Source organism: Acanthochromis polyacanthus, chromosome 14 (genome assembly GCF_021347895.1).
Source record: "Acanthochromis polyacanthus isolate Apoly-LR-REF ecotype Palm Island chromosome 14, KAUST_Apoly_ChrSc, whole genome shotgun sequence".
Lineage (NCBI taxonomy): Eukaryota > Metazoa > Chordata > Actinopteri > Pomacentridae > Acanthochromis > Acanthochromis polyacanthus.
In genome coordinates, this window is record NC_067126.1 from 30373213 (window position 1) to 30398733 (window position 25521).

General features: G+C 38.3%; 2 protein-coding genes across 3 annotated transcripts in view; both read right to left on the reverse strand.

Annotated features, from left to right (window-relative positions):
• The window catches only part of LOC110968541 (bromodomain adjacent to zinc finger domain protein 2B-like), a 49515-nt gene extending 38530 nt beyond the window's left edge, over positions 1 to 10985 (reverse strand). For both annotated transcript variants that reach the window (XM_022218453.2, XM_022218446.2), the window contains exons 1-2: positions 10800 to 10985; positions 4739 to 4781 (exon numbers count right to left, since the gene is read on the reverse strand). The gene's annotated coding sequence lies outside the window, so the exon portion shown is untranslated. The remainder of the gene's footprint in view (positions 1 to 4738; positions 4782 to 10799) is intronic.
• Positions 10986 to 17003: 6018 nt separating this feature from the next.
• On the reverse strand, positions 17004 to 22474 carry cd302 (CD302 molecule). Its single transcript, XM_022218435.2, has 6 exons — positions 22309 to 22474; positions 20063 to 20188; positions 19841 to 19951; positions 18612 to 18791; positions 18456 to 18473; positions 17004 to 18346 (listed from the first exon to the last, which is right to left on the reverse strand). Exons 1-6 carry the CDS (start codon positions 22391 to 22393, stop codon positions 18144 to 18146), a joined length of 723 nt encoding a protein of 240 aa, XP_022074127.1. The 5' UTR covers positions 22394 to 22474; the 3' UTR covers positions 17004 to 18143.
• Positions 22475 to 25521: the final 3047 nt, after the last annotated feature.

Sequence of the window (25521 nt, forward strand, 5' to 3'; positions counted from 1 at the left end):
ATAATATCTAGTACACTTTGCGTTACTTTCTCTGTGTGAAAAAGTGCTCTATAAATAAAGTTTGATTGATGCTGAAATATTTTCAAGTGTTGCTGCTGAGCTGTCCAACTATTTTGGGAGGTCACTGAACAGTTGATAATTCTGTCAAAATAACATCTTAATTCATTGATTATTTTTGTAATGGCTTCAGGGGCATGTTGGTGCTTGTGCTGACAGCAGTGATTGACTGGTAGACTGAGCCCCAGCAGGAGAGCATGAAAAAGTTAATAAACTTCTGCTGTAGCTTACAACTATCAGTAGACATAGTGTGATTGACCGTGGAAATAAAGAGTGAGAACCACAACAATATATAAACACCATGATGCAGAACTTACTGAAAGAAACTGTTATGAACTAAAAAGAGTTTTCAGTCTCGACATTATCCGTGTGTTATCATTTTATAGATGCAGAATAAAGAACGATGGAACAAAAACCTCAGTCATAAACTGAAGACTGAGATGGGGAGGATTAGCATTGTTAAAGGATGTAGCATCTTTATTAGCCATATAAGACAGCATGATGTGGTTCTGGATTGGTACCACAAAGAAACACAATATGCACCTTGCTGCTATATTTAGATGCTAATTTCTGAGAACAGTCAGTATCATCGCAGTATCCATAAAACCACTAATTGCATCATTCATATCAGTCTTTGGTTTACTATTGAGTTCTTTTCATCGCTTTACTTTGTTTTTCCTGCATATATTTTAGTCTCCCTCTGGGCAGAAAAAAGTGGGGAATAAAAATCTGATTTTTACTACCACTTCACATAACACAGTCACAACAATTTCCTGCTCACTCTTCCGGCAAAGTCACAAAATACAGCCTTCTTTATGAAGTTCAACTGAAGAACATAAATATGTGAAAAAGTGAAGAGAAACTGTCATTTTCATGGCTCAACCTCTCTTTTACACACACTACCAACATGAAACGGGTCATTCAAATAAATCTTATAGATCCCCTGTCTTTCATTAAGATACCGCTATTATTAGCATCATGTCTGAAGTAATACCAAAGAAATCCACTTGAATGGATAACCTACCTGAATACATAAAATTACATACTTGATACCGACCTAACACTACACCCAATAAAAAGCAAAACCTCACTCCACAGACACGACTGACAAATAAATCATACTGATCACACCTGATCTGCCGAACATGACATGAAAGAATGAATAAATTATGTAGCAAGTAAAATACATTTCACCATTTTTTTCAAAGCACTCGTTCGTTCTCAATCATCCTAATGTGCAGCAACCATTGCGTCAACTTCTGGCAATAACTTATCAGCCCGGCAACTATTTATGAAAGTTACTGTTGAGCCCTGAAGGCAAACGGAGGGTTATTGATAACTGCTATAATAAATCCTTGAGGGCTTGTATTACATACACAGATGAAAGGGAGAGTGCTCAGCTTTAAATGATGATGGGATTCCTGTGGTGAAGCTCATTTTGACATTGCCATTTCAACTCAGCTCGTCTGGAGAGCTGCAGATGACCCGTGTCTTTCCAGGGTCAGTCGCATAAAGAGTCGGAGTCGTTTCCTCTAGATCAGGGGGTGGCCGTGTACATGTCTTGAATTTCATTACACAAATTCAGCAGTCTTTGCTTAAAAGGTAAGCGAGCAGTTCCACTTGGTTTTATAGAAAATGTTCAAAGACTTGGGAAATGAATCAGAGGATGAAAGACAAAGGAGAGAATAGACTTCATACAGCCTTGAGAAAATGTGAATTTTAGAAAACTGATCACTGAAATAGAGTTGGATGACATAATTCACTCAGATTAATGGGTTCTTTAACACATCAAGTTTTTTTATGAATGTATTTACAAGACATGCCATTTGGTCCTGCCATTGTGCCTGACGACCGGACATAAGATGCACTCTGCACTTGCACAACAAAGCGATGGAGGAGAATTTGGAAAACACTAAAAAGGCAGGTTTAGTTGTAAAAAGAAATTCAACACCAGTTCTATAGAAAGATTTAATTACAGAAAGGATGATGCTGACCGAAAACAGACACTTTAGATGGTAGGATCTTCTGGTACCACTATGTGAGGCACCACAATTAATTTGTTCTATCATTTTAAAACCAGCCTCAGTTTGCCAGTTTTACACCAAGCCTCCAAATGGCAGAGATAAATCATTAATTCAATAACTTTTCACCTCGCAACAGACATGACACTAATGAACACTGTTTCGATACACGATGCATTAGTATGTAAAGCCGTCACACGCCTGTTTTCTAACAAGTTGCCATTCAAAGCTGTTTAAGAAAAGCATGGCGGACGTTGAAACGGAGCTGTCATAAGCAGAATATCAGGCAGCAGATCCAAGTAGACCTTACATGAATCTGACTCTTAAAGTCTTCCAGGTTATTGATAAGGATTTCCAACTGAAAAGTCTTTTTCCTGCACAATAATAAAGATGAGAACATCACAACAGGAGAGGAGATTAAGGGTGTGGCTGTTTCCTCATTATTTCATGTGTCTACAATCAAGAGGTACCTTCATGAATGTATATACAGTGGTCTTCCCACAAAAATGCAAACCAGTGGTTACACTTAAGGGCAGAAAAATCCAGAGAAAATCTTTAAAAACAAACAAAAAAACCCTACCCAGTTCTGGAACAAATTTCTCTGGACAGATGAAACTAAAAAGAATTTGTGCTAGAATGAAGAGAACAGAAGAATATAAAGATGCAAATCTGTTGAGCACAGTTGAGGCAATGTTACGCTAATGTATGACTGTCAATGAAACTGGGTCACTAGTGCGAATTGATGATGTGACTACTGATAAAGTAGTTGGTTCTTTCTGAAAGGTAAAGATCTATATGTTGTGCTCAGATTCAGACAAATGCTGGAAAAAAGTGATAGGACAACACTTCAAAGTAAAGATGGATTATGACCCAAAATATAGCATGAAAGAAACTTAAGGCAGAGAATGTTCTTAATTGGTCCAGTCAGTAATTGGCTTAGGGAAGACAAAAAGCAGAAAGATTCACAAACAAACAGCAGCGGACAGGGTTACAGTAAACCCAGGCAAAGTATACTAAGGGCGCATACCTAAAATTTGGTTACGTCCAGGGGTTTTAGATTTAAGGCAGTCATGAATTGTAAAGGATTTGCACCCAAATGTTAAAGACAATCTTAATATTTCTAATTTTAACTGTGTAAGAATGATTACAATTCCTTCCTGTTGTACAGTGAAATATGTACGAAAACTGTGTCACTGTCCTGATACTTGCATAAATCTGATTAGCCAAAATTCACCATTACATTGAAATCAACAAAGAGGTCTCTTGCATGCATATATTACATAGCCTAACCGCGCTAGACCCAGGTCTGAAGACGCAAGGGTCTCGGAACTCTCGACAAGGAGGCAGGCGGGCTAAAAGGTTGTCTTTCAAATCACTCTGCAGCAATTGGGTAGGTATACAACCAATCAGCGCAACGAATAGGCTGACGTAGTTCCTCGAGCGCCGGAAATCAGAGGATGAGGGAGTTCGGTGAAGCCTTATTTATCTTTCTTATCTTATCCTTTGTTTATCTTTCAAGTTGAATTATAGCTTTAAATCTTTGGCTGTGGCCAAAGCCGAGTCGAAAGATAACGGTTTATTGTGCGCAGCCATCTTCTTGTCTATCCTTGTTTCTATGGTTGTTTCCGGTTGTTTCTGTCAGAATCGTCTCTGTCGTCACTTAGTTACGCCCGCCTTCTGACTCTCCACTTCATGGTGATTCGTCGGCCAGTTTTAGGAGCATCCAACCTCGAGGCTTACCGAGGGTAACTAGACCGACCCTGGCAGAGAATTAAATTCCTTGCCGTGGGTTGTCTAGCGCGGCTAGGCTATATATTACATACAACACATATTAATTTCAAGTTTGCCTGTTTCAAGTTTCAAGCCTTCAAACTGTTGATTTAGTATTAGAGCCAAGTGCATTTGTCCTCATATATTCACTGATATGAAACATGGTTTCATGATACTTCATCAATTCACGCTTCCTCCACAATGTACAGCAGAGAAAAATTAACTGCAAATGCAGGACTGCAAATTAACTCTCTCATAATGTTCCACTGCACACAGCAGTCCAAGAAAAAACACACAACCCACTTTCTGATGGAGTAGTTCAGCCTGGTGGGAAGCAAACATGATATGCCCACCACCTATCTCGAGGCAACAGTTCAATTTTTAATAGCTGCTACGAAACATCTGTATAAAGCCACTGTGTGTGAAGTAGCCCAAATTACATTTTAAAACAAAGCCAAACAATAGCTCCAACCCCACCAATTACCCCTCTTTGGTTCACAGTAATTTATCTTAAAATACCCCACAGCCAAAAAAGTTTTCTTTTCTTTCCCAAGAGATTTAAATATGCTCTGAAGCCTTAACACTCTAATTCTAAGAAAGATGGGAATTAATTAGATACACACAAAATGAGAGCAAAGCATAATGCAGCACAAACTAATTTCGTAAAGGAGGACTTTGTTAAATCTCAACCTAATTGGAAAATTCTAATCCTACACCTAAATAGTACTTTAAAATGAGGTGTTCCACGTAGTGCTGCTGTTGCTGCTGCTGCTGCTGCTTTCCAATTTAACAAAGCAAACTGGTTTTTCCGACATAAAATCAAAAGAAACACTTCAAAGAGCACAAAGGCAGACATGGACAATGAAGAGCTGATGTAACCGCTCACTTACTGTATGAGACGAAGCTCAGCTCTGTGACATCACCGCTCTCCACCTGAAACATGAGACAACAGCAGTCATTTATTGCTTGATTTTATCGATTTACGCATTCAGCATTGTTGCGATCTGACAGCTCAGGGAAAATGAAATAAAAATGGTAATATGGACCCCAGGGGAAATGAGTTTTTATTTTAATTTAATTTTAACATCAGTAAAAGATCAAACTTCATCTCCAAGACCCAACACACGGCACTGGGATGTGAATTAAAAAATTTAGATTTTGGATTATAGTCTGCTGAATAGTAATTAGTATTAGAAAGAAAAGTAAACTGTCAAATCTTGCCTTAAATTCTAGCATTTGAAATTCTTTCTGAAAAAAACCCAATCTCAAGCTTTAAAATATACCTCTTCAACTGATGAGATAACATTCACTCAATGACAAAGCTGCTCTCGTGTACAAAAGATGTTATGACACACACGTTCCGAGCATTTCCGACTAGCCACCACATGTATACTATTTATGCATCACCATCTGGGTTCATTTTGTCGGGAATGTAAGGGAAACGAAGCCTAGACCAGCTTCAGTCCTTAAATCAGTTCAAATCCTTTCAAGTCTTCATGCATCAGTCAAAATCAGTGCGTCTAAGATGTCTCTACAACCATATGGGTAACTAAACTGAACCTGCACCATAGAACACCAGAACATTTTAAGGTCAAGGAACAAAGATGTCTGTAATTTCTATGTTATCATTTATCTGGAGTATGACAAAGTGCTCTTCATTTATAATTTACTGTACTGCATTTTACAACAAAATAATCCTCGTATAGGTCTCTGCCACAACCCACTTTAAAACTGTTTAGTATTTTCACAACTGGACAAGCACAAAGGATACTTGTGTGTCAAGTTAGACCATTAGTACTTTGTGCATCCTTGGGAAAAAAATCTACTCTTATCTATATTTAGTTTCTGCCTTTTTGGTGTTGGTTGGTTTGTCTTGACTGAAAAGACAGCTTATTCTTTTCTTAAAGCAGCATTTTCAATAAAATTTATCTCTACTTACGACAATAACTCTGTCATATATGAGTGGGGGCTGTTGTTTAGGCACTCAGTAGGTCCTATGTGCTGCTTTTGAAGTGACTTAAAGTGTCACATTCTTGCATTTTTAGAGCTTAAATTGATTAAGCCAGGAACCTAAATGACATGTACAATGGCTCTCACATGACCCCCCCTCCCAAAAAAAACAAACAAAAAACTTAAAAACTGTCTAGATAAAGCAGGGAAAATGTTTAAAAGCATAAAGGCTCTGGATCAAATGAATAGATGCTCCACTTTGATTTGACACATTTTCTGATATTCTGTAACCCTCTCCCTCTATACTTTCAAAGTGAGCTATGCATATGAAGTGTAAACACTTCTCTCTTTACAAAAACAAATTCCACCTCCATGTTCTCATAGCAGTGCGATCAACACTTGACTGTACGTCACGCACAAGTGATTCACCTTACCATCATGTCGTTGTGTAGTGTGAATACCAGTGTAAAAGAGACTACGGTCTTGTACACATGAAGGAAACATTCAATATGAAGAATAAAAAGGTCAGTCTCTCGTTTCAAATAAAGAGCTGTTGCAGCAACTCTTTGAACTGTTACAAGACTGAAGCTCCTCGGGTTACTCAGCTGTCTATCTGGCTCCATGTCATTTAAAGAACACATAATGACACTGGTTTCCCTACACAAAAGCTGCTTACTAAGTCATGGAAATAACTAACAGATAAGGTAACCTCTGTACTAGTAGGCAGGTTCTTTCTCCACCATTTCCTTGGCCGTCCTTGTGTTACATGATTTGGGAGTTTTAGTTTGCTGGTGAGGTCAGGGTGAACATTTTGTGTGCTACAAGTGGGCCTGCAACATCTAAAGAGCTTCATTTGTTAACCTCATCTTCTCAGCTCAAACAAACCAACATTTCCTTCAGAAGACAGCAAGCCATTAGTACAGGATTAACTAAACTTGTACATTTTTTCTTTTTAAAGACGTGTTAAATAATACTGTGGTAATAGGCCTATGAATTAAAAATGTCCCTTGTAAAATCTGGATCATTGCAGGGCCTGAAAAAATGTTTAGCAGAGGTAATAAGCCATCCAGATGCCCTTGATACATGTGGTCTAATGATCAATTTATGACAGCCTAAGCAAAAAGTACACTCATTAAATATGTGGAATTTGCTGGGTGAAATGGCACATCTACTGCAGTTTTCCGTTTTTCATTTTTTCCCATAAAAGTGCATTAATTTTCCTGATGTTAGGGGTGACCTGATAGCTGAGTGGTTCGGGCACATACCACATGGGCGCTAATGCCCTGAGCTGCAAGTCCCCGGTTTGAATCCCGGCTGGCTGGACCATCTGCTGCATGTCCGTCCCCCCGTCCCCACGCCCCCCTATTTTCAATCTGTCAATAAGGGCACAAAAAAGCCCAAAAAATAATAATATTTGAAAAAGAGATTTTGATATAAGTGAATATAGTCTTTGTTTTCATGCAGCATGGCCCACACCTGTTAACTGCAAGAAACTTTAGAAGTATGCAGGCCAGGTGAATAACTCAGAGGTTATTTCTAGATTATCCTCTCCACCTAAGCTATAGATCACTGCAAACCCCCACCCCCACCCCACTTCAGAGCACAACGACTTTCTTTACATCTGTATGTGAAGTAATGCGTGGCTAGGTGTGCACCTTAATGTTGCTTCTTATTCTTCACAATTCAAAAATTATGACATGAAGAGAGAGCATTTCAATATAAAGTTTACTGTACAATGTCTTTTAGTGAACGCAAAAGCTAGTCAGTTAGTTCTACCAAGCTTTATATTTTAGCTTTTGCTGATCCAAACATTTTGATGGATGTATTTCTTTCCTCTGGTCTCTTATCAGGACAGACAACAAGAAGTCAAAATTTAATATTTAAAAATATGGCTGCTGCAGCATGCTTAGCGCAGCTAAAGTGGGAAGTGTTTGTGGCAGCAGTGACCAGATTTTAAATGCATGTGGATCAATAAAAATGGGGCTGCTGAGGCACAGTCTTTGTGTGAGAGTGGAATGGCTTATACCAGCAACCTGACTAAAGGTCTGTAGGTATTAATCTACATTATGGCTCCTATCTGACTAAGAATTATGAATATAGGTTGAATTCATTCATTCTTGGCTGGCTTAAATTTTCTGCAGCAGAGCACGCAAATAAATACTGAACAGCTATACAGGCAGAGGAGGCCACTAGCATTTTAAAAATCAGCTGCATTAACACAGCAGGCAGACTTCAATCTCAGAGGCATCAGTGGCTCAAATAAAGCACAGCGACAAGCATCTCCAGGCAGAGAGAAAATAGACCAGGAAGATGAGTGAAAAAGAGTAATCTCCCTGACATATTCCTAATAATCCACCTCCCTCGTGCCGCTCCCCCCAAGCTCACCCAATCATAAAGTGTCAACACTGACCTACAAAAAGGGACTCCCGTCAAGCCTTACATGTTTAAAAACATCAATCACGGCAGACAAAGAGGGTACATTGAATTATACAGCATTAACCTTCAGGGCTTGCATATAAAGACCATAGATTTATTTATGCTTGTGTGTTAAGAGCCTCTGCACTGTTCCTTACAGAAAGCCGGCTGCCAAATTGATGAACCTGCAGCTCAGCCCTCAGCAGGAGTCCAGCATCTTTGATTAATGAGTGCAAACTTGTGGAAAGGGTAAGAATAGGAGAGACAGGGCGAAAATGGGTGAAACAATTATTAGCAGACCCATTTTTTTTTCCTTTGGTCCTTTCATAAGGCCATAATAAGAGCCAAAGGAACATAAAAATGGGGTCGTCTCATATTGTGTACGATCATACCGAGAGAAAACTGTGATGCCTACTTGAAATAGCAAGCAGTGTGCAAAGAAAAACACATTTTTTAAAATCTAACATAATAATATACCTTGACAAAAATCTTACAAAGCTGATAAACCATGAAGTATATTTCAAATGGCGTTTTAGTATCTATACGTATAAAGCAGTATTGTCTATAATCACATGACTGATTGAGCTGAAAATATTTTTAAATACTGCACCTAGGGATGCAAAAATTAAAAGTGCTGTTTGAATTATCAAGCAGCATTTCCCTTCAGACCCTGAAAGAACAAAACCTCGCAACATTTTTAACGTTAAAATGCCAAGTTGGTGACTCCTTTGTTTTTTGTTTTTTTTCCAGTGTTAAAGACTCATAATAGGAGTTTACACCACTGTTCTGTCTGCAGAGCTTTTCAAGGACGTGTGCACTGAATAAATATGAGGCAAATTTAGTGACCTTCTACCTGTGTTTTGATTCATTGGCAGTTACTGGATGCATGCATAACACATCAAGGCTGTGATCTGATTTATCTCGCTGCCTTGGCTACTGAAGCCATTTAAATGATGAACTTTAGCAGAACTAATGTTTGCTGCCATTTCACTGAGACGGCGTTGCACTGAGGTCACACGCTAGTTCATTACTATCAATTGCATCCGTAAAGACAAATCAGCTCCAGCGTGCAACAAACAAAAGATGCCTGCCAGAGGAGACAAAATGACGCATGATGAATTTACACCATCAAAACAAGCCCTATGGATTGCATGAGTCATGTTTCACACATTGATTTGCATGGCATATGAAAAGAGCAAACGATGCTGTCGTGGCGAAGTTTCATAAAGGCATAATAAATGTGCATTTCGAGAAAAAAGATCTATAATGGTAATTTGACATGTCACAGTCGGAAAACTTCTTAAAAAATGATTGAAATCAAGCCTGAATCCCTGCAGCTGCATCAGTTTTACAGTCTTCGCATTATGTGTTACACCATCATGACTTATGGGTCAGTTAAACATGACAAATTCATTGTTCATGCTATTAGTGGTAAGAATTGTGATTTTCCTGCAATGACAAGTCAAAAAGGAGCCATCAATTATTAGGTTTCCTCAAGTTTGTGCTTATGTGTGCCAGTCTGTGTTGGGAATTGACACACAGAAAGGTTTCTTCAAATTTAAAGTAAGATAAGTAGGCCCAGCTTTTATTTAAAAAAAAAAATACACAGCACAGGGAATAAATCAGGACAGTGTTAAAATGCCCTGATTTCTGTTTGGAAGTTAGGCCTAGTTTGTGCTTGTGGCTCTCAGATTAGATTAGTCATTATAAGGTTAAAAGACTAAATTTGTGACATACAGAGAGATGAAGTGTTTTACAGTTCAACCCAATCAGTTTGAAAATATCCCCTCTACAACTCCAAAACACATTACATTTCAGTGAAAAAAAATGCTTTTAATTGCACCTCGACAGAAATTAATGTCTTTTCTCCTCCAAAGTTTCATTACTACATCAGGTAAACACCCATTTAAATAGACAGTGCTATATTAAGTAGCCCAAGATGGCGAATGCCTTGTTGTTAATATGAAAGCACACAAAAAATGGAGGGTATTGTCATAATCTCAAAGGGTAAATTTCAGTCCAGACCGCAGCTGCAGCTTTTCTTTGAGGAGGAAGCAGCGAAAAGAGGATCCAGAGGGGGAGAAGAAAGCAGCGGGCAGCCCGGCTTTTAACACTGATAACAAATAATTCATTGTAGGGAAACATGAAGAAGCTCTAACATTAATAAAAACCCACCTATACTACTAATTTCATGACATACTGTGACAGGAAACTAGCATTAAAAGGGCAGTACTTTTTACACAACAAGAAGCCTGCTGCCAAGCTAACTTATCATTTATGGACACACGGTGGATCCGCTACGAAGACAAAAATAACATTAACTAGTTGCTAAAGTCCGTTAAAGAGCACTGTTTTAAAAGTTCAATGACAGCTGGGGGAAAGTTCAAAGCTTCACAAATACACAGAAAAGACCAGAAATACTTTCGGACAACAACTTTCTTCTTTTTTTTTATCGACTCGCGGAGCGGCTGAGTGTGGCAAGTGTCGCCGAGGATGCTGCTGGTTTCGGTAGCCAAACAGCGTTAGCTTAGCTGTTAGCCGCACAAATGTGAGAGAGACAACAACGAGCCAAGGTTGTGAACTCACCTTATCGCCGGAAAAAACCCTCTCGTATTCCTTCACAAGACAGACGCAGAGACAGAGAGAGAGAAACGGAAGAAGTGTCGGTTTAACTTCCCAGTTTGGCGCTGTTGGAGGAGATGAATGGAAGAGCCCCGGTCAGTAATTGAGTCTGGCTGGGAGTGTGACTGAACGTGTCGGTGTCTAATCGCAGATTGAGGAGACTCTGCTCAGACTCTCTGCCAGCAACTCGGAGAACTGACGTCAGCTCGGCTTCTTCACCGCAAACTTTTAGTTCTGCAGCCTGCGAGTGCACAAACTGACCCACAACACTGGTGATTTTATCAGTGATCTGAGGGGGTCTTCATAGTGGCTAAACTCTGCTCTCACTGACAGGTGCATGTTGCTTTGATTTCCCACTACATCCCTGTTGTGGACAGTGAAAGCACAAGCCTGCATCCAGCTGTGTATAGTCTGGAATCAAACCTTTATAATGGCATAGGGTAAGTATGAATAATTTTATTCAAAAAAAGAGAGAAAAAGAAGGTTAAAATACATACACATTTCTAGCTTGTTTTGTGATTAATAACCATAAAGGAGGGGAAGCATTAATACTCACTGATTGCAGCACTGAGGATTATGTTTTTTTGTTATTTTTTTGTGTGTGTGTGTAGATTTGATGGTGCAGTCTAACAGTTTTGTTGTGCAAGCAAGATTTGAGACATTAAAGCATCATCAACCAACAACAAGCACAAAGAAGAGGGTGGGAAAAAGTAATGTGCAATATCAATTTATTAAAATAAGAACAAGTAAAAAGCTAAAATGTATAATTAATTGCAGCGTCTAATATTTTGTTAATTTCTGTCAATAGCATAGGGGAATCAGTATTTGCTGTTATGATAGGCTCTATGGCATATCTAAAACAGAATGATTATCATGAGAAAACCCAGTATTGGAAAAGATTAGAGGTAGATCAAGACTGAAGTCAGTCACAAGTCACACATCTGCAAAGAGTTACCGAGACTGCCGATGTTACTTGTGGACTGATCATTTGTCTTCTTGCATGCCACTTGTTGAGAGTTCTGTGTGTCAGTCTGAAGCACCACTCGTACTAAAAACCACATTACCTTCTCACTTATAATGCCAAACATATAGTTAGTTTAATGTAGGAACGTGTGTTGACAGATTACAACGGAGGCACTACCATCACATTCCGCCTCTCTCTGTGCATCAGCCCTGTAAGGTTACCTGTGTTGCTCAGATGCATGTTAGATAACAAATACAGACACCTCTTGACTCATTAACAAATTGTGATATCTTAAATAAATGATCATCTAAGCGATTGGACACATCTATCTAGAGCAAAATGTGGTGGATTGCCTTTCATACAGCTCTATCTGAAACTATTTCTGAGACAACAAACAATTCAGTTGTGGAAATTAAAGTTTCTGGCTGACATACCTGCATCCAGCTGGCAACAGTTTGTTCTGATCTTTCTGTTGTTATCCGTGGAATGAAGTAGTCTGAATAAAGCTGCTTTTTAAGGTGATTTTTATGCTGTTTATATTTTGTAAAGTCGACATATTTCAGCAGTTAACCAGTGAATGAGAACATGTCAAAAAGTAGGAAAAGCTTTTATTGCTGTGTGACAGTGCAGAAGGTGCAAATCAGCTTGGACTGCAAATGAAGGGATGTTTTTCTATGAAATTAAAAATAAATGTGTGGTTATATTGCACCTGCAGCTCAGTCTTTAGTTAAGGGGAATTACTGTGTGTATCAGTGAAAATGATTCTGTATGCTTCTTGCCAAACACTTCCATTTAAATTGTCTAAAAGTGTGGGCTCCTAAGGACCAAGCGCATTAATGCAAGTTGATGAGTGCTAAAATAAGATACATAAAAATACTGTGTTCATCCAATAAAGTGACCCCATTTAGTCAAGGACAAGCATCTGATCTTTTCTGATCATTAACCAGGAACACACTTAGCAACAGGCAACAAAAAGAGGTGCATTTTAATTACAGCCAACAACAAACACTGATAATACAGTGTAAGTGAAGCATTTTACCCATAAGATAAGTGTGGTAAATATTTCATGTTATACATAATTTTGCAATACATTTCTTAGAACACTGTAAGTTGAGTATCAGCTTCTTCTGGGAGGTTAAAATTATTGCAATGAGATTTATTTCAGGACACATTAAAACAGCGATAAAACCACACTGACTTGTAATTACACCTTGTTGCACCATGTTGCCTTTTTTTGAGCGAAGAAGCTGTGTTTCAGTTCAAGGCACTGCGCCTTTTGCAGAAGCACACTGGATGTGAGGTTCAGTTAATTGGATACAGTAATTAAGGCACAAAGGCATGTTTGAATTAAAGATGTAGAGAAACAAATCCTTGATCAGCATTTGTAATTTAAAACGTGTTTATTTTTCCTGCTCATCGTCCCCGGTGTGCATTGATTTTTTTTTTCCTTCTGCGTCATTTGTAGATGCTGCAGTCACAGGAGCAACTATCTGGACTGAGTGAGGCACAACCCTGGCTAAAGATGAGGGTGAGGGAGGGAAATAGATGATTTGATTAATTTGTGGTCCAGGGGGTTTTAATGGCAGAGAATGAGCTATGGAAGCGATCACATAAAATCAAAATGTCAGCCTACCTTGGTCATTTGTAACATAATAAGTCACAGTCGATGGCTGCAATGCAAGCAGCGTGCTGGGGGAAGGGCGAATAGTCTGTCCCCTTTAAAGAGATTTTTAAAGAGTCTTGATTAGAAAGTATAATGAGATACCAAAGACACAGCAAAGATGATCTCTCCAGAGACTGACAGAAAACAAATTAAGATGTGCGTTTGTTTTTTTTTATTATTATTTTATCAGAAAGCTCAGGATACCCTAAAGGCACAAGAGTTGGACTCACTACCGCAGTTTTTTTTTTGTTTTCGCTTGACATATTTAAATAATACAGATTTTAATCATGTCAGCACACAATGCTCTGATCCCTTTAACACCAAAGCCTTCCAGCACTGCACATGCATTTGATTTAGAAAATGGCACAGTGTGTGAGCTAAAAACTGAGTGCATTCATCTCTTAAGTTTGAAGCTTTGTGTGTGTGGAATATTTAACTCAGAGTCCTGAAAATCTGCATCACCACGTGAGTTGTCTGATATCAAAATGTGAGCCTATATTCAGATTGAAACTGCATTGTGAAATTAATAATGTAGCACAATTTTTTCAGCATCACACCAAATAAATCCCTGCACATGTGACATTCTGTAGAGTAATTCATATCATATATGCAAATTTGAACAGAATCAAAGTTATCCTTTAAAGGAAGTGAAGCATCTCTTTTTTGACATAAAATGGAGTGTCTAGAAGGGCTGGTCAGAGAGCAGAGCGTGCATAGCCTTTGTTTTCCTCTGTTAATTGGAGCATGTTCCAGGATAGTGAATGGGGGAGAAACATGAGACTTTCAGGAGCAGGACATGAGAAACAGATGCTCCGTATTTCTATGTACAGACACCTTTTCTGGGAAACACAGGAACATGAATAGAAGAGGACATCAAACAGTAATAACTGATACCTAACAGAGTCTTGAGGAGAAAGAGACACAGGGTTTGGAGTACAAAGCTGAAAAGGCAGAAATGAGATCTGGTCTTTATGTAAAAATCCTCTGACATAAAGGCCAGTGTCAGGGCTCCTTTCTAAGTATTTACAATGCTACATTTATGAGCAAGACAGGGCTTTCATTTGTGGTCCATTTTGTGTTTTATTGGCACATAATTTGATTATCTTCATGCCTGATGAATTTATGTCTTGTGATCCAGTGTGGCTCCCATTTTTAGTCCATCTGTCATGCTACTGTATGCCCCGTCTTATTCATGCATACCAATGTCCATTTTAATTAGTCATTTTGGGTCAGTATCGACCTTTTACTGCCCCGAGCAGTGGTGTGGCAGATGTGTGAATGAAATTCATGTGCTTTTATTTTAGCGAAAATAGGCCATTACAGCTTTTTGTGCCACCGGGTGACAATAGATTACATATTTTCCAGGTAAACAGAAAAAAAAATGTTTTAGGGATGTAACGGGATGAATTACATATGTTGCCATCTGCAAAAGCTAATAGTTATTTGACTTGAAAGGCTGATCAGAAATTCAATCAAAACCCTACCTCTTATTTCAAAGAATATAATTATTCTAATTACCATAATTGCCTGTGCAAGAAATTGTGAATACTTCTTTTTACTGAAACATTTTGCAGTAGCTTTGCAAACAATTACTGTGCAAGTTCAGCAGACCTTATACAGAATGATTATCAGCCTTAAATAATTCTGTTTGAAATTCTGAAGAAAAAAAATTAAATAAAGGCAGCGATCCACATGTCTGAAAGTGGGCTAGACTGTGTACACTGTGTGGAAAAAAGGGACATTTACCATCACACTCCAGGCTTTCTAAATGCATCATCCAGAGTTGCATTTATCAGACCAGTCAGCTTGTAACTCTAATATATTACACCTCATTGCATATTCATAAGGATGAATCACTCTTTGGTCTTATGAAAACTGGTAAATTTGAGTTTTGAAAATAAATATCTGCTGCAATTTGACCAGTTAAGTCATTCTGAAAGACACATTCTGTAGATTTGACAAGCTGTACGCACTTAACTGAAATGAAAATCAGTGTTATGTGTATTTCTCAAAAATCATTTTTTGACCATATAGGCCTCTGTTGCCAGTTTATACAGTTTCGGTTGTCTACTTGTTGCTATATCAAGACCTGCAAAACTCAGAGTAAGTTGTGTTTCAATTTCTGGTTCATGTGAGAATATAGAGGCCTTTAAGTTCCATTGAAGATGCCTCTTTATAAATGTCATCATTTCCTAAATTCCAAAATGTTTGATGAGAATTTAACATCTCCAAGTACACACAGCGTCACACATCCTCGAGGGCACCACTGCCACAGTTTAAACTGCCTCACAAAGCCCCTGTTGTGTAGGTCAACGGTCCTATTCTGTTGTTTTGACCCTCTTCTTGCATCACGTGTTAATTATTGGCAACCACAGCGAGGCTATGTAACTTTTGTCATCAACAATTAATTAAACAAACATATTTACTATGCATTCAAGTTTTTGTACTTATTATCTCTGAATTTTGTTTTTCCTTACATTTTTTTAGCTAGTGTGCTACTTTTAGAAACTAGCCATCTTATAGATTATTGTCCAACAGTAAATGTTCTGTGTGTCAGACTCTAATTGTCCATGTTTTCAGATCTAATTCATTTGTGGAAGAACATTCCTTCCCTGCAGTGACAGGGATGGGACAAACGCACTTGTCAGAAATGTGTTTCACTGTCCCACCTGGTGGCCAAATCTAGAAATGACCAAAAATGCTCAGACGAAATGAAGGTTGCTGTGTGATTCTCTACATCCGTACATATTGGTGCACAACTGCCTTTGTCAATTCATCACCAAATGTGAAACATTAAACATCAACATATTCAACAAAGAGGAATTTGATGCCGAGATTTGAAGAGAATTTCTTTGTTGAGGCTTTCTTGGAAGTCTAAAATTAGACGTGCATGGAAGTAGTGGAAAAAACAACAGATATCCTGCTGACTTCTTTCAGTTCTGTTTCATCTCGGCGACACTGAGATGTCAACAGAGCCACTGGACTTTTCGAAGGAGTGACACTTCAGCTGACAGTGATGTAGATATCCTTTCAGAACTAATTAGACTCTATCCCCAATTTTGGTGTCCTAATTCATCTTTTTCGCCTTAATTATGCATTGACATATATATATTTAGCAGGAATGTTCGATGTAGTTCACACAGAATAGAGAGGAATCAGTCCTTTTTCTCAGCTGGCACTGCTGGATAACCAAAAGCTATAAGTTACTGGTGACATAATATAAGAAGTGCTTCCTAGTAGCAGTTTTCGACTTAGATTAATTACATAAAAGCAAAGAAGTTCCTCTTACAGTGAAGCATATTTTATTATGAAAGCACTCAAGGCTTCAGATCCTGCCAAATGAATCTCGTATATTGCACACTTTTTGCACATTTTGAGTTCATTTTTATTGCAATTCAGCCCATCAATCTACCCTCAATAACCCAAAATGACAAAATGAAAAAATTGTGCAAATGTATTAAAATTATCAATATTAAGATGGGTCACCTGAAGAAGTCGTCTCCTTCCATAATTCTACAATAAATCCAACACATAACCAAAATCTGATTGTCGTGAATCATTCACGGGACGATTTATTTATAACTTTCTAAAAAAAAATAATACCAAGGTTGTATTTCACAGGGGAGCAAGAATACACTTCACATTTGAAAACATACACTGAATCTTCTAACCAGTTAAACAATCCAAAAATGACAGATGCACTCTATGGATGGAGAGAATTACTGTGACAGACGAGGTCAACAGTTTCATACTTACAGGCTGTATTGTCACAGTAGAGGGGAAGCTGTGTGCTTTTGGCCAACAACAACAACAAAAAAAACATTGTGCCCAAACTAGTTGACCAAATGCACAGATATTAGTCAGAATGTCTCTGTAATAACAGTAATACTTTAGGAGAAGTTTTCTCTTTGGAATATCTTTCCTCAAAAACACAAATTAGCTTTATAGCCTACGCAACTTAACCTTATTGGCTACATCTATAGGCAACTGCTCATACTTAAATCGGGCTGTCGTTTGGATTTAAATCCATCTAAATGTGCCCTTCATAGCTTATGACTGAGGATTCCTGTTTTAAAGAATACTGGCTAAAGTGACACTTCTTTGATTTTTGAAATAAAGGTCAATATGCTCATCGTACTTGTATAATTCCTCACGTGGCTCTAATGTCTTAAAACTAACCCTCAGTAGATGATCAGGTTATTGAATTTGACAGAGAGCCTGTGTGACAAGCTGGAGTTTGAGCATCTACCAGGCAGGGAAGGTATAATGAAAGCATGATTGATTGAGTTACATAAAGTGTAGAATCCAGCATTTTTACATAATTGAAACTAAACACAAAATAAATCTCAATCTCCACTGCATACAATGATCTTTCTTATTTTCATCCCTCTTTTTAGTGTCCCACATTTGTGGGAATGCAAATCATTGTAACAGAAACAGAGCTCTGCTTTTCCTGTAATCCCTTACTCTTTCAAAAAGCAACAGTAAGTTTCTTTTAATATACGAAAGAGAAATAGCGATCCCAAAAGTTAATGAAGCATTCCGTAGTATCTGCTATACAATCACTTTAACCTGATGTTACACTCCGTGGCAGGTGATGAACACGCACCAGTCGGTGAAATTTACACATGATTGTTAGTTAGTGCAAGTGGAAAAAAGCAGAAGAGTGAAGGGGTTAGTGTTATGGTGTGCTGTCGGTCTCCTCAGCCTCCACCAGGCAGGTATGGTCCATGTCCAGGACTCGGAACGGAGGGTGGTGCTCGAATGCCGTGAGGATAGTGGAGCCGAGATTGTGCTTCTGGTGCACAAACCAAATAACTGCTGAGACTCCCAAGATAGCCACCACGCTGAGAATGACCAGGGCGGAGAGCAGTGCGCTAGGTTCTAAAGGAGGACAAATAACAATGCAAGGAAGGTCACAACTGTTAACACAAAATCACAAAGGAATAAGCAAAGAAACAGCGGAGAAAAAAGAGCTCAAAGGTTGACTTACTCCGTTTGGCTTCCTCTTCTTTAGAGAAGCCAAAAAAACAGAAAACACATTGTGAGGCAACAATCCCAAACATATTTTATGAAGTCAATACAATATAATAAAGCCATCAACAGAAATCCAGTAAGTGTTGCATTAAAACTCAGACTTAAATCTTACTCTGTGCTGTTTCACAGACCACGCCGTTCTCATAATCCTCTGTGCAGCTGACATTTTCCCACTTTCCAGTCTTGCTGTGCAGAGCAACACATGTTTCCATGGGGAGGAGGTCTGATGGGAAGGCATTCTCCCAGTTGGTGTATCTCACTGGGTCCTCACCAAACCACTTCATGTCTTCAGCTGGAAAGATACACCAGTCAGTACCCCATCCAGTGAGAAAACCAACCACTGTTACAGGTAACAGCAACATTTAAAGGTAGAGCTATAGCATCACTTTTGCTTTGGTTTCTCTAAACACTACATTTTCTGTGTCACAACATAAAATAATAATGAAATGATATGTGATTTAACCCTCCTGTTGTCTTCATTTGTGGGCACCAAAAAATATTGTTTCCTTGTCTGAAAAAAAAACTAAAATTCAGCAAAAAAATTCCCAAAATTTGTGAAAATTTTCAAAACCTTCAGGATGAAAATTATAATATTTCCTTAAAAGCTTCCCTTAAAAGTTTTATTTTAAAAAAAGAAATCCCCAAGATTTGGCAAAAAAATTCTTGTAAATATTTTTTTTTTTAAAATGAGTAAAAATCTTCCAAAAGAAATCTTAAAAATATCTAAAGTGATTATTCAATTCAATTCAAAAAACTTTATTTGTCCCCAAATATATGTATCAGTAAAACTTCTAATGTTTTCTTTAACATTCACAAAAAAATCAATTTCTTTTTTTCCACCAAAAAATGTTCAAAAACTTCCCAAAAAAGTTGAAAAAGTGGACATCGCTGTGAAAATGTATTTTTTTCCCCACATTTTCAAACTTTAAAACGGGTCAATTTGACCCGCAGGACAACACGAGGATTAATGCTTCTGTTAGCTTAGCATCTCTTGCTACACCTCCCATGACAAAGAAGAAAAAAAACTCCGCAACATTTCGTGAAACTGTGTCAAGATTTACAGAGAAAAATGAGTCACTGTTGTCATGCAAGTTTTCAAAAAGAGCTGGCACAAGCACAAAATGAAGTTTCACACTCTTTCTTTTGAAAACACGTTCTAAAACTGTTCAGAAAAGTGTGGAAAAAGTGCCAGATGATCCATGGGTTTTAGGACAGTATTTTTAAAATTTAAGAAAGAAAAACTGTAATTTAAGTTAAACAGTCATTCTTCTTGACAATCAGGTTTTCTTTGAAGAAACCAGCCAGCATTATCTCAGTGTCCTCTGGTCACATGGTACTTACTGTTTGTGTCATAATACATTCCCAGCCACATGCTGACCTCTCCTTTCCACACCTCTGGGCTATATTTAATGATAAAGTCATTCTCCTCAGCACTCTGGACGGTCAAAAGCTCTAGAAAAAGCCCAGCAGGTATGAAAACGTGATCACACACATGTTAAGAATATGACCCATTTGCACATTTAGTCTTTCACAGAATATTTGGAATTCAAATGTCTCACGTACCAAAGCCTTGACAGAGGGTGTTTGCTCTGACAAAAGTGTAGCTTTTGATGGTGTCTTCTTCTCCGTGGACAAAGTGGTAACATCTGTCTCCAAACGGCACCCAGGTGCGTCCGTCTGCAGGGCAATCTGAAAGAAAGAACTGGCACCTGACCAACAGTCCAGACCAGAAGTATTTGAACAGTTACACACTTTCTTTTTTTTTTTTTGCTCTTTGAGTTTCAAGGTTTGCATGAAAATAGGTGAAGAACTGTATGGACCAGAACAGTCATTTCAACATACACTACTGTTCAAAAGTTTGGGGTCACCCAGGAAATTTAATGTTTTCCATGAAAGCTAACACTTCTATTCATGTGCTAACATAACTGCACAACGGTTTTCTAATCATCAATGAGGCTTTCAACACCATTAGCTAACACAACGCAGCATTAGAACACAGGAGTGATGGGTGCTGGAAATGTTCCTCTGTACCCCTACGGAGATATTCCATTAAAAATTCCAGCTAGAATAGTCATTTGCCACATTAACAATGTACAGATTGTATTTCTGATTAACTTAATGGTATCTTCATTGAAAAAAAAACCTTTTCGTGATCCTGAACTTTTGAACGATAGTATATAATTCCCAAAGTTTGTGGGGTCAAATGTCCTTGATGGTTTCTCTGTTGAAGTTCTCGTAGGTCTGTTTGCCTTTAGTCTGGCCTTTTACAAATGCAGCTCAGTGGGTCTAAGACCAAGTGAGCAGTTCAGTCAGCTGAGGATATTCCACCTTCGATCATTGTCCTGATCATTCAAACGTCATCCATTGAGTTTTGAAGTGCCTGCCTGAACCTCAGCACGCAATGCTTCTGGTCACGTCTGCGTTCATCCTGTTGGTTCCACACCCGGCACGTTTCCCAGATAAGGCGGTATGCTTTGGGTCAGGAGCTGCTTCTCCACTCTCCTCCTTCCATCATTTTCATAGAGCTTTCTTGTTGACTAAATTGCCCATATAACTTGTTTTCCCCAGAACTCTACCAGTCTCTTTTTTTTGTGAGTTTTTGTAAAAACGCCATCTGGTCTTTTTGTTTTTGAGTCTCCCAAGGGTTTGCACTCATAAAGGGGTTTTTCTTCACCATGGAAATGATTTCCCGCTCCTCCACAACGCTTGTGTTCCTTTGGTCGACCAAGTTGTTTGCCATTTTCTGGTATTCCTGCGCACACCTGCTTTTTTAGAATGAACACAACTGTTTTGGAAAACCAGGGAACAACTCTGGATCAGCTCTGAGCCACATGCGACTTTCTCTGTGCATGAACTTACAATAAAACAGAACATTTAAGAGTTATAAAAGGGTTATGCATCAAATACAGCACAGCCCTTTCAGTATTGACACACTCAAATCTGGCCCTTTAAAGTTCAAAGTGATTGCTCTGAATCATATCAATAAGAACAATAAATGTCAAACTTCACAATCTGCAGTGTATCTACAGTTGATTTTAGCTGTTTGGATCACTGTTAGCAGGTCTAGAAAGAAAATGAACCACACTAACATGGTCAAAACGCAACTTAAAGAAGCTACAACAGCTTTTCCACAGTGTTGGTAAGTTTCAGCTTGTGATCACTGTTCCTCTTTGCCAATGACTGTATCTGGAAAATGCTGTCATGATTTTCTAGACGATTCTGTTTGTGGTTTCTATGGGATCGTGCACTTGGGAACATCAGATTATTTCACCTATTTTGATCTATGCACGTCTAAGAAACAAAGACTTCATTCACAGTTGGTGCTTTTTTTAACTTTTGTACACATTTAAATGCCAATATTACCAATTATTGCTCCATATAACTATCCAGAAATCGATCTATACATTGGGATTGGTATAATTTCTTTGCAAAATGGGCATTATGATGTCTCCTTTAGAAAAATCCAAAGAGACAAAAAGCACGTTTTTAATATGGAACACTCTTTTTATTGCAAATAAGTGTTTCGCAACACATACAAGCACTGGACCTTCGTTACGTGCGCTACCGTGGGTTCAGAAGTTTTGCTGCCAAATGCAAAACAACAACAGTGTCGACATTCAGGGAAGTTGATAACTGATTAATAACCTTCAGGCCTAATCTCCTGAGTTAAAGTCAGCAGCAAACAAACGCTACAGCAGTTGAGGACACTTTACTGTAACATGGGCCTACGCAGCGTAACGGCGCACAACCACAGATCTGTCTACATAAAATCGCGTTTGTTCAACTTAGAGAGAAGATCTGACACTAACCTCCCGTCCAGGCCAGCTGCAGGTGAGCAAACAGCACGAACACAAAACACAGCAGTGATCCGAGGCGATCCTTCCGAGACTCCATGACGGCGAACACAAGAAATGTTGGAGCTCCAAACTAGTAGTGAGAGTTGCACTGTCAGTGAGCAGATCCCTCCCACACACACATACAAAACACACACACACACACACACACACACACACACACACACAGAGAGAGACAGCAGCACAGCGCCGCACCGACACAGTCTGCACGGATCCAGCAACTCATTTCCACTGAATTACTGCTTTTAAATCACAGAAACACTGTCTGTGTTTTAAAAAGTGTTTTATTATCAACAAGATTGAAGCAGATCCAGCCTTAAAACACCAGGAAGTTTCTCATTTTATTACTATTATTATTATTATTATTATTAATAGTAGTAGTAGTAGTAGTAGTAGTAGCATTATTTGTTTAATTTTATTTATTATTTTTCCTAACTGTAATTAATTTTTCACTGCAGTATAAAGCCCTCTATGTGTAAAGTGAATTTTCTTGGTTATGCATTTTACAACATAACAATAATAATTATTATTATTATAATATTGTTAGTATTGTTATGTTCTAAAATTTGTTTGTTTGTTTGTTTAATTTTATAGATTTTTTGCTTCGTTTTTGCTCACTGTGGCCTCATTATTGATTGCAGTCCAGCACCTCTATGGAAACAGCATAATCATGACTACAAGTAGAGAGAACTCAGAAACGTCTTAAAGCAAACTTATAATGCCATAATTCCCTTAAAAAAACAAAATATTTGTTGTTGTTTTTTTAAAAAAGAATTTCCTTGATTATTTAACATACTATTACTTCTACTAATAATATTTATAATTGTACTCGAAAATATGTTGACTCTACATACTATAGACGTTTAATTATTTACACTTTATTTTGCTTTTTTTGTTACTCTGCTGTGGACATCAGCACTAAAAAGACATTTCACCATGCTGAATGTATCTTCAACTTGGTGACTTGCTCCTCTGTTTACTGTTTTTGAACCTCGCTGCATTTATTTTATTTTTTTCTTTTCCTCTCAGTCTCTCTTGCTATTTCTTCTTTGTTATGTGCAAATACAGCCTGCAGTTCAGCCGAATAGTCCCTTAATTTACGTTACATGAGTGTCCGTCATGGCTCCTCAGTTGTGCTGAGAAGCACAGAGTTTTTCTGTGTTTTTCGGGAACTGGTGAAAATAGTTGTGTGCTCAGATTTAGTTATTTTCATGATGGAACTACATGTCATAAATAGCATTTTCAATGACCAGCCGAAAGTGGACAGTTTGTTTATTTTTTCAGTTTTTACAGATTCTTGTTATGATAAATGGCATAATTTAGGCTTTTTTTCTTCTTTCAGAAAAATAATACATACTCGGTTTTGGTTTCAGAGGATCAGACGTTATTTTCTATGTTTGTTTGTTTTTCATTCTAAAAATACAGCATCTAGACAACTCATATAGATGTGCAACAGTGTGGAAATGTTTCCTTGGTAGCTGGGCTGCTGCATTGTCATAAATCAACAGAAACTACAATCCTCCAGGATCAGGTTTTGTGTGATTGGCACACAGGAGCCTGCAGATGGTGCTGTATGCTCAGGGTTCTACAGCTCACACTCAGAGGGGACAACAAACAAACGTTCTCTGTAAATGCTGCAAGATGACATTGTAGCAAACGTATCTGTCTGTCGTTGTGGTTCAGTGGTTTGGATTACGCTGGCGTTATCTAGTAGGATGCACATTAAGTCGTATTTGTAGCACTAGCTTTATTTGTGAAATGACCATTAAATACCAATCATTGGTGGTGCAATCTGTTCAAGGACTCTACTTAGAACTTTACTTCTCATACACAATATCACCTTTTAATCCACTACATGCTACATTGTTGTAGATTAAATGCTGAACAGTCTATAAAGTAGTGAAAATTACAGCAGTAACATGTGACATACACATTAAAGCAGCATCAATGTTAATCTAAAAACATAATATATAATAGCAAAACAGTTGCATTGAACATTTTACTGCATAGTGACAACTTTGACATACATTTTGCCGGTAATACCAACATGCTTTTACTAGGGATGTATGATATGGGCTTAATTGACAACAACAGATATGCCGATATTGTCCAACTCCCAATGTCCAATTCCGATATCAACCGATACCGATATCGATATATGTGGGCTACTTAACAGATTTTAGGTAGCATCACTTGTCTACTGTTGTTGAATTATACATCATGCCAAATTTTATTATGATGCCCCACTGGATGCAGTCTAAAATGCAACAAGACTTTCTAAATGTAAACATTGTCTGTGCAGAAAAAGAAAACTATTTCAACTTAAGTTGTAGAAAATAAAGTCTTAAAAAAAATTGTCTCAAACAACAGTTCACACTGTCATCCCTAACTTTTACCCAAATATGTATTTGAAAGCAGAACTTTTACTAGCAATAGAGTGATTTTAAACAGTGTGGTAACCAACCAAAACTGAATAAAATTGGCTACGGTTGTATTGAGTGCATTGATTACATTTATTGTGTTGTTGTGTCCACCCTCTGGAAGTACAACTTTTATTATTAGCGTATCTATTTAGACATCAGTCTGGTACAATAATCAGTGCGACAATAACACGACAGTGCAGCCCGAAAAGATCACAATGAGAATAGTTTGTGATTACATCTTTAGTGTATAGGAAAAAGCTGCTTCCTCTTCCTAGACATTGAAATGGGTCTGGGCGAGGAAGGGGAGGGCAGAGAGGCTCAGAGGAAGAGCGGTTGTTGTTCTGGGGGAAAAAGGGGGTTTCGACTCGTTTGCTTGTAGGCGCATGTGGCACAAACACAGACAGCTGGAGCGTGAGTTTTGCTCCTCGTCTGGAGCTGGTGGCTCCCCGTAGGGTGGCACAACACTCTGCAGGATACTGTGGGGGCCCATCTGCCGTGGCAAGTTCTGATCACAGACGGACACATCCAAGCTTCCACAGTGCCCCCATCCACCCACCCACCCCGCGTCATACCCCCTGATACCCAGACTCACCCTGTCCAGGCCGTGCATGTTGTCAACAATACCATGTGACAGTGTTGATATAGTCGTCAATAGGTCCTCACCTTTTGGGTTGAAAGCATAGCAATTCATAAATATTGGTAGTCTGTCTCAACAATACAAGTAGTTTAATGTCTTCCTCAGAGG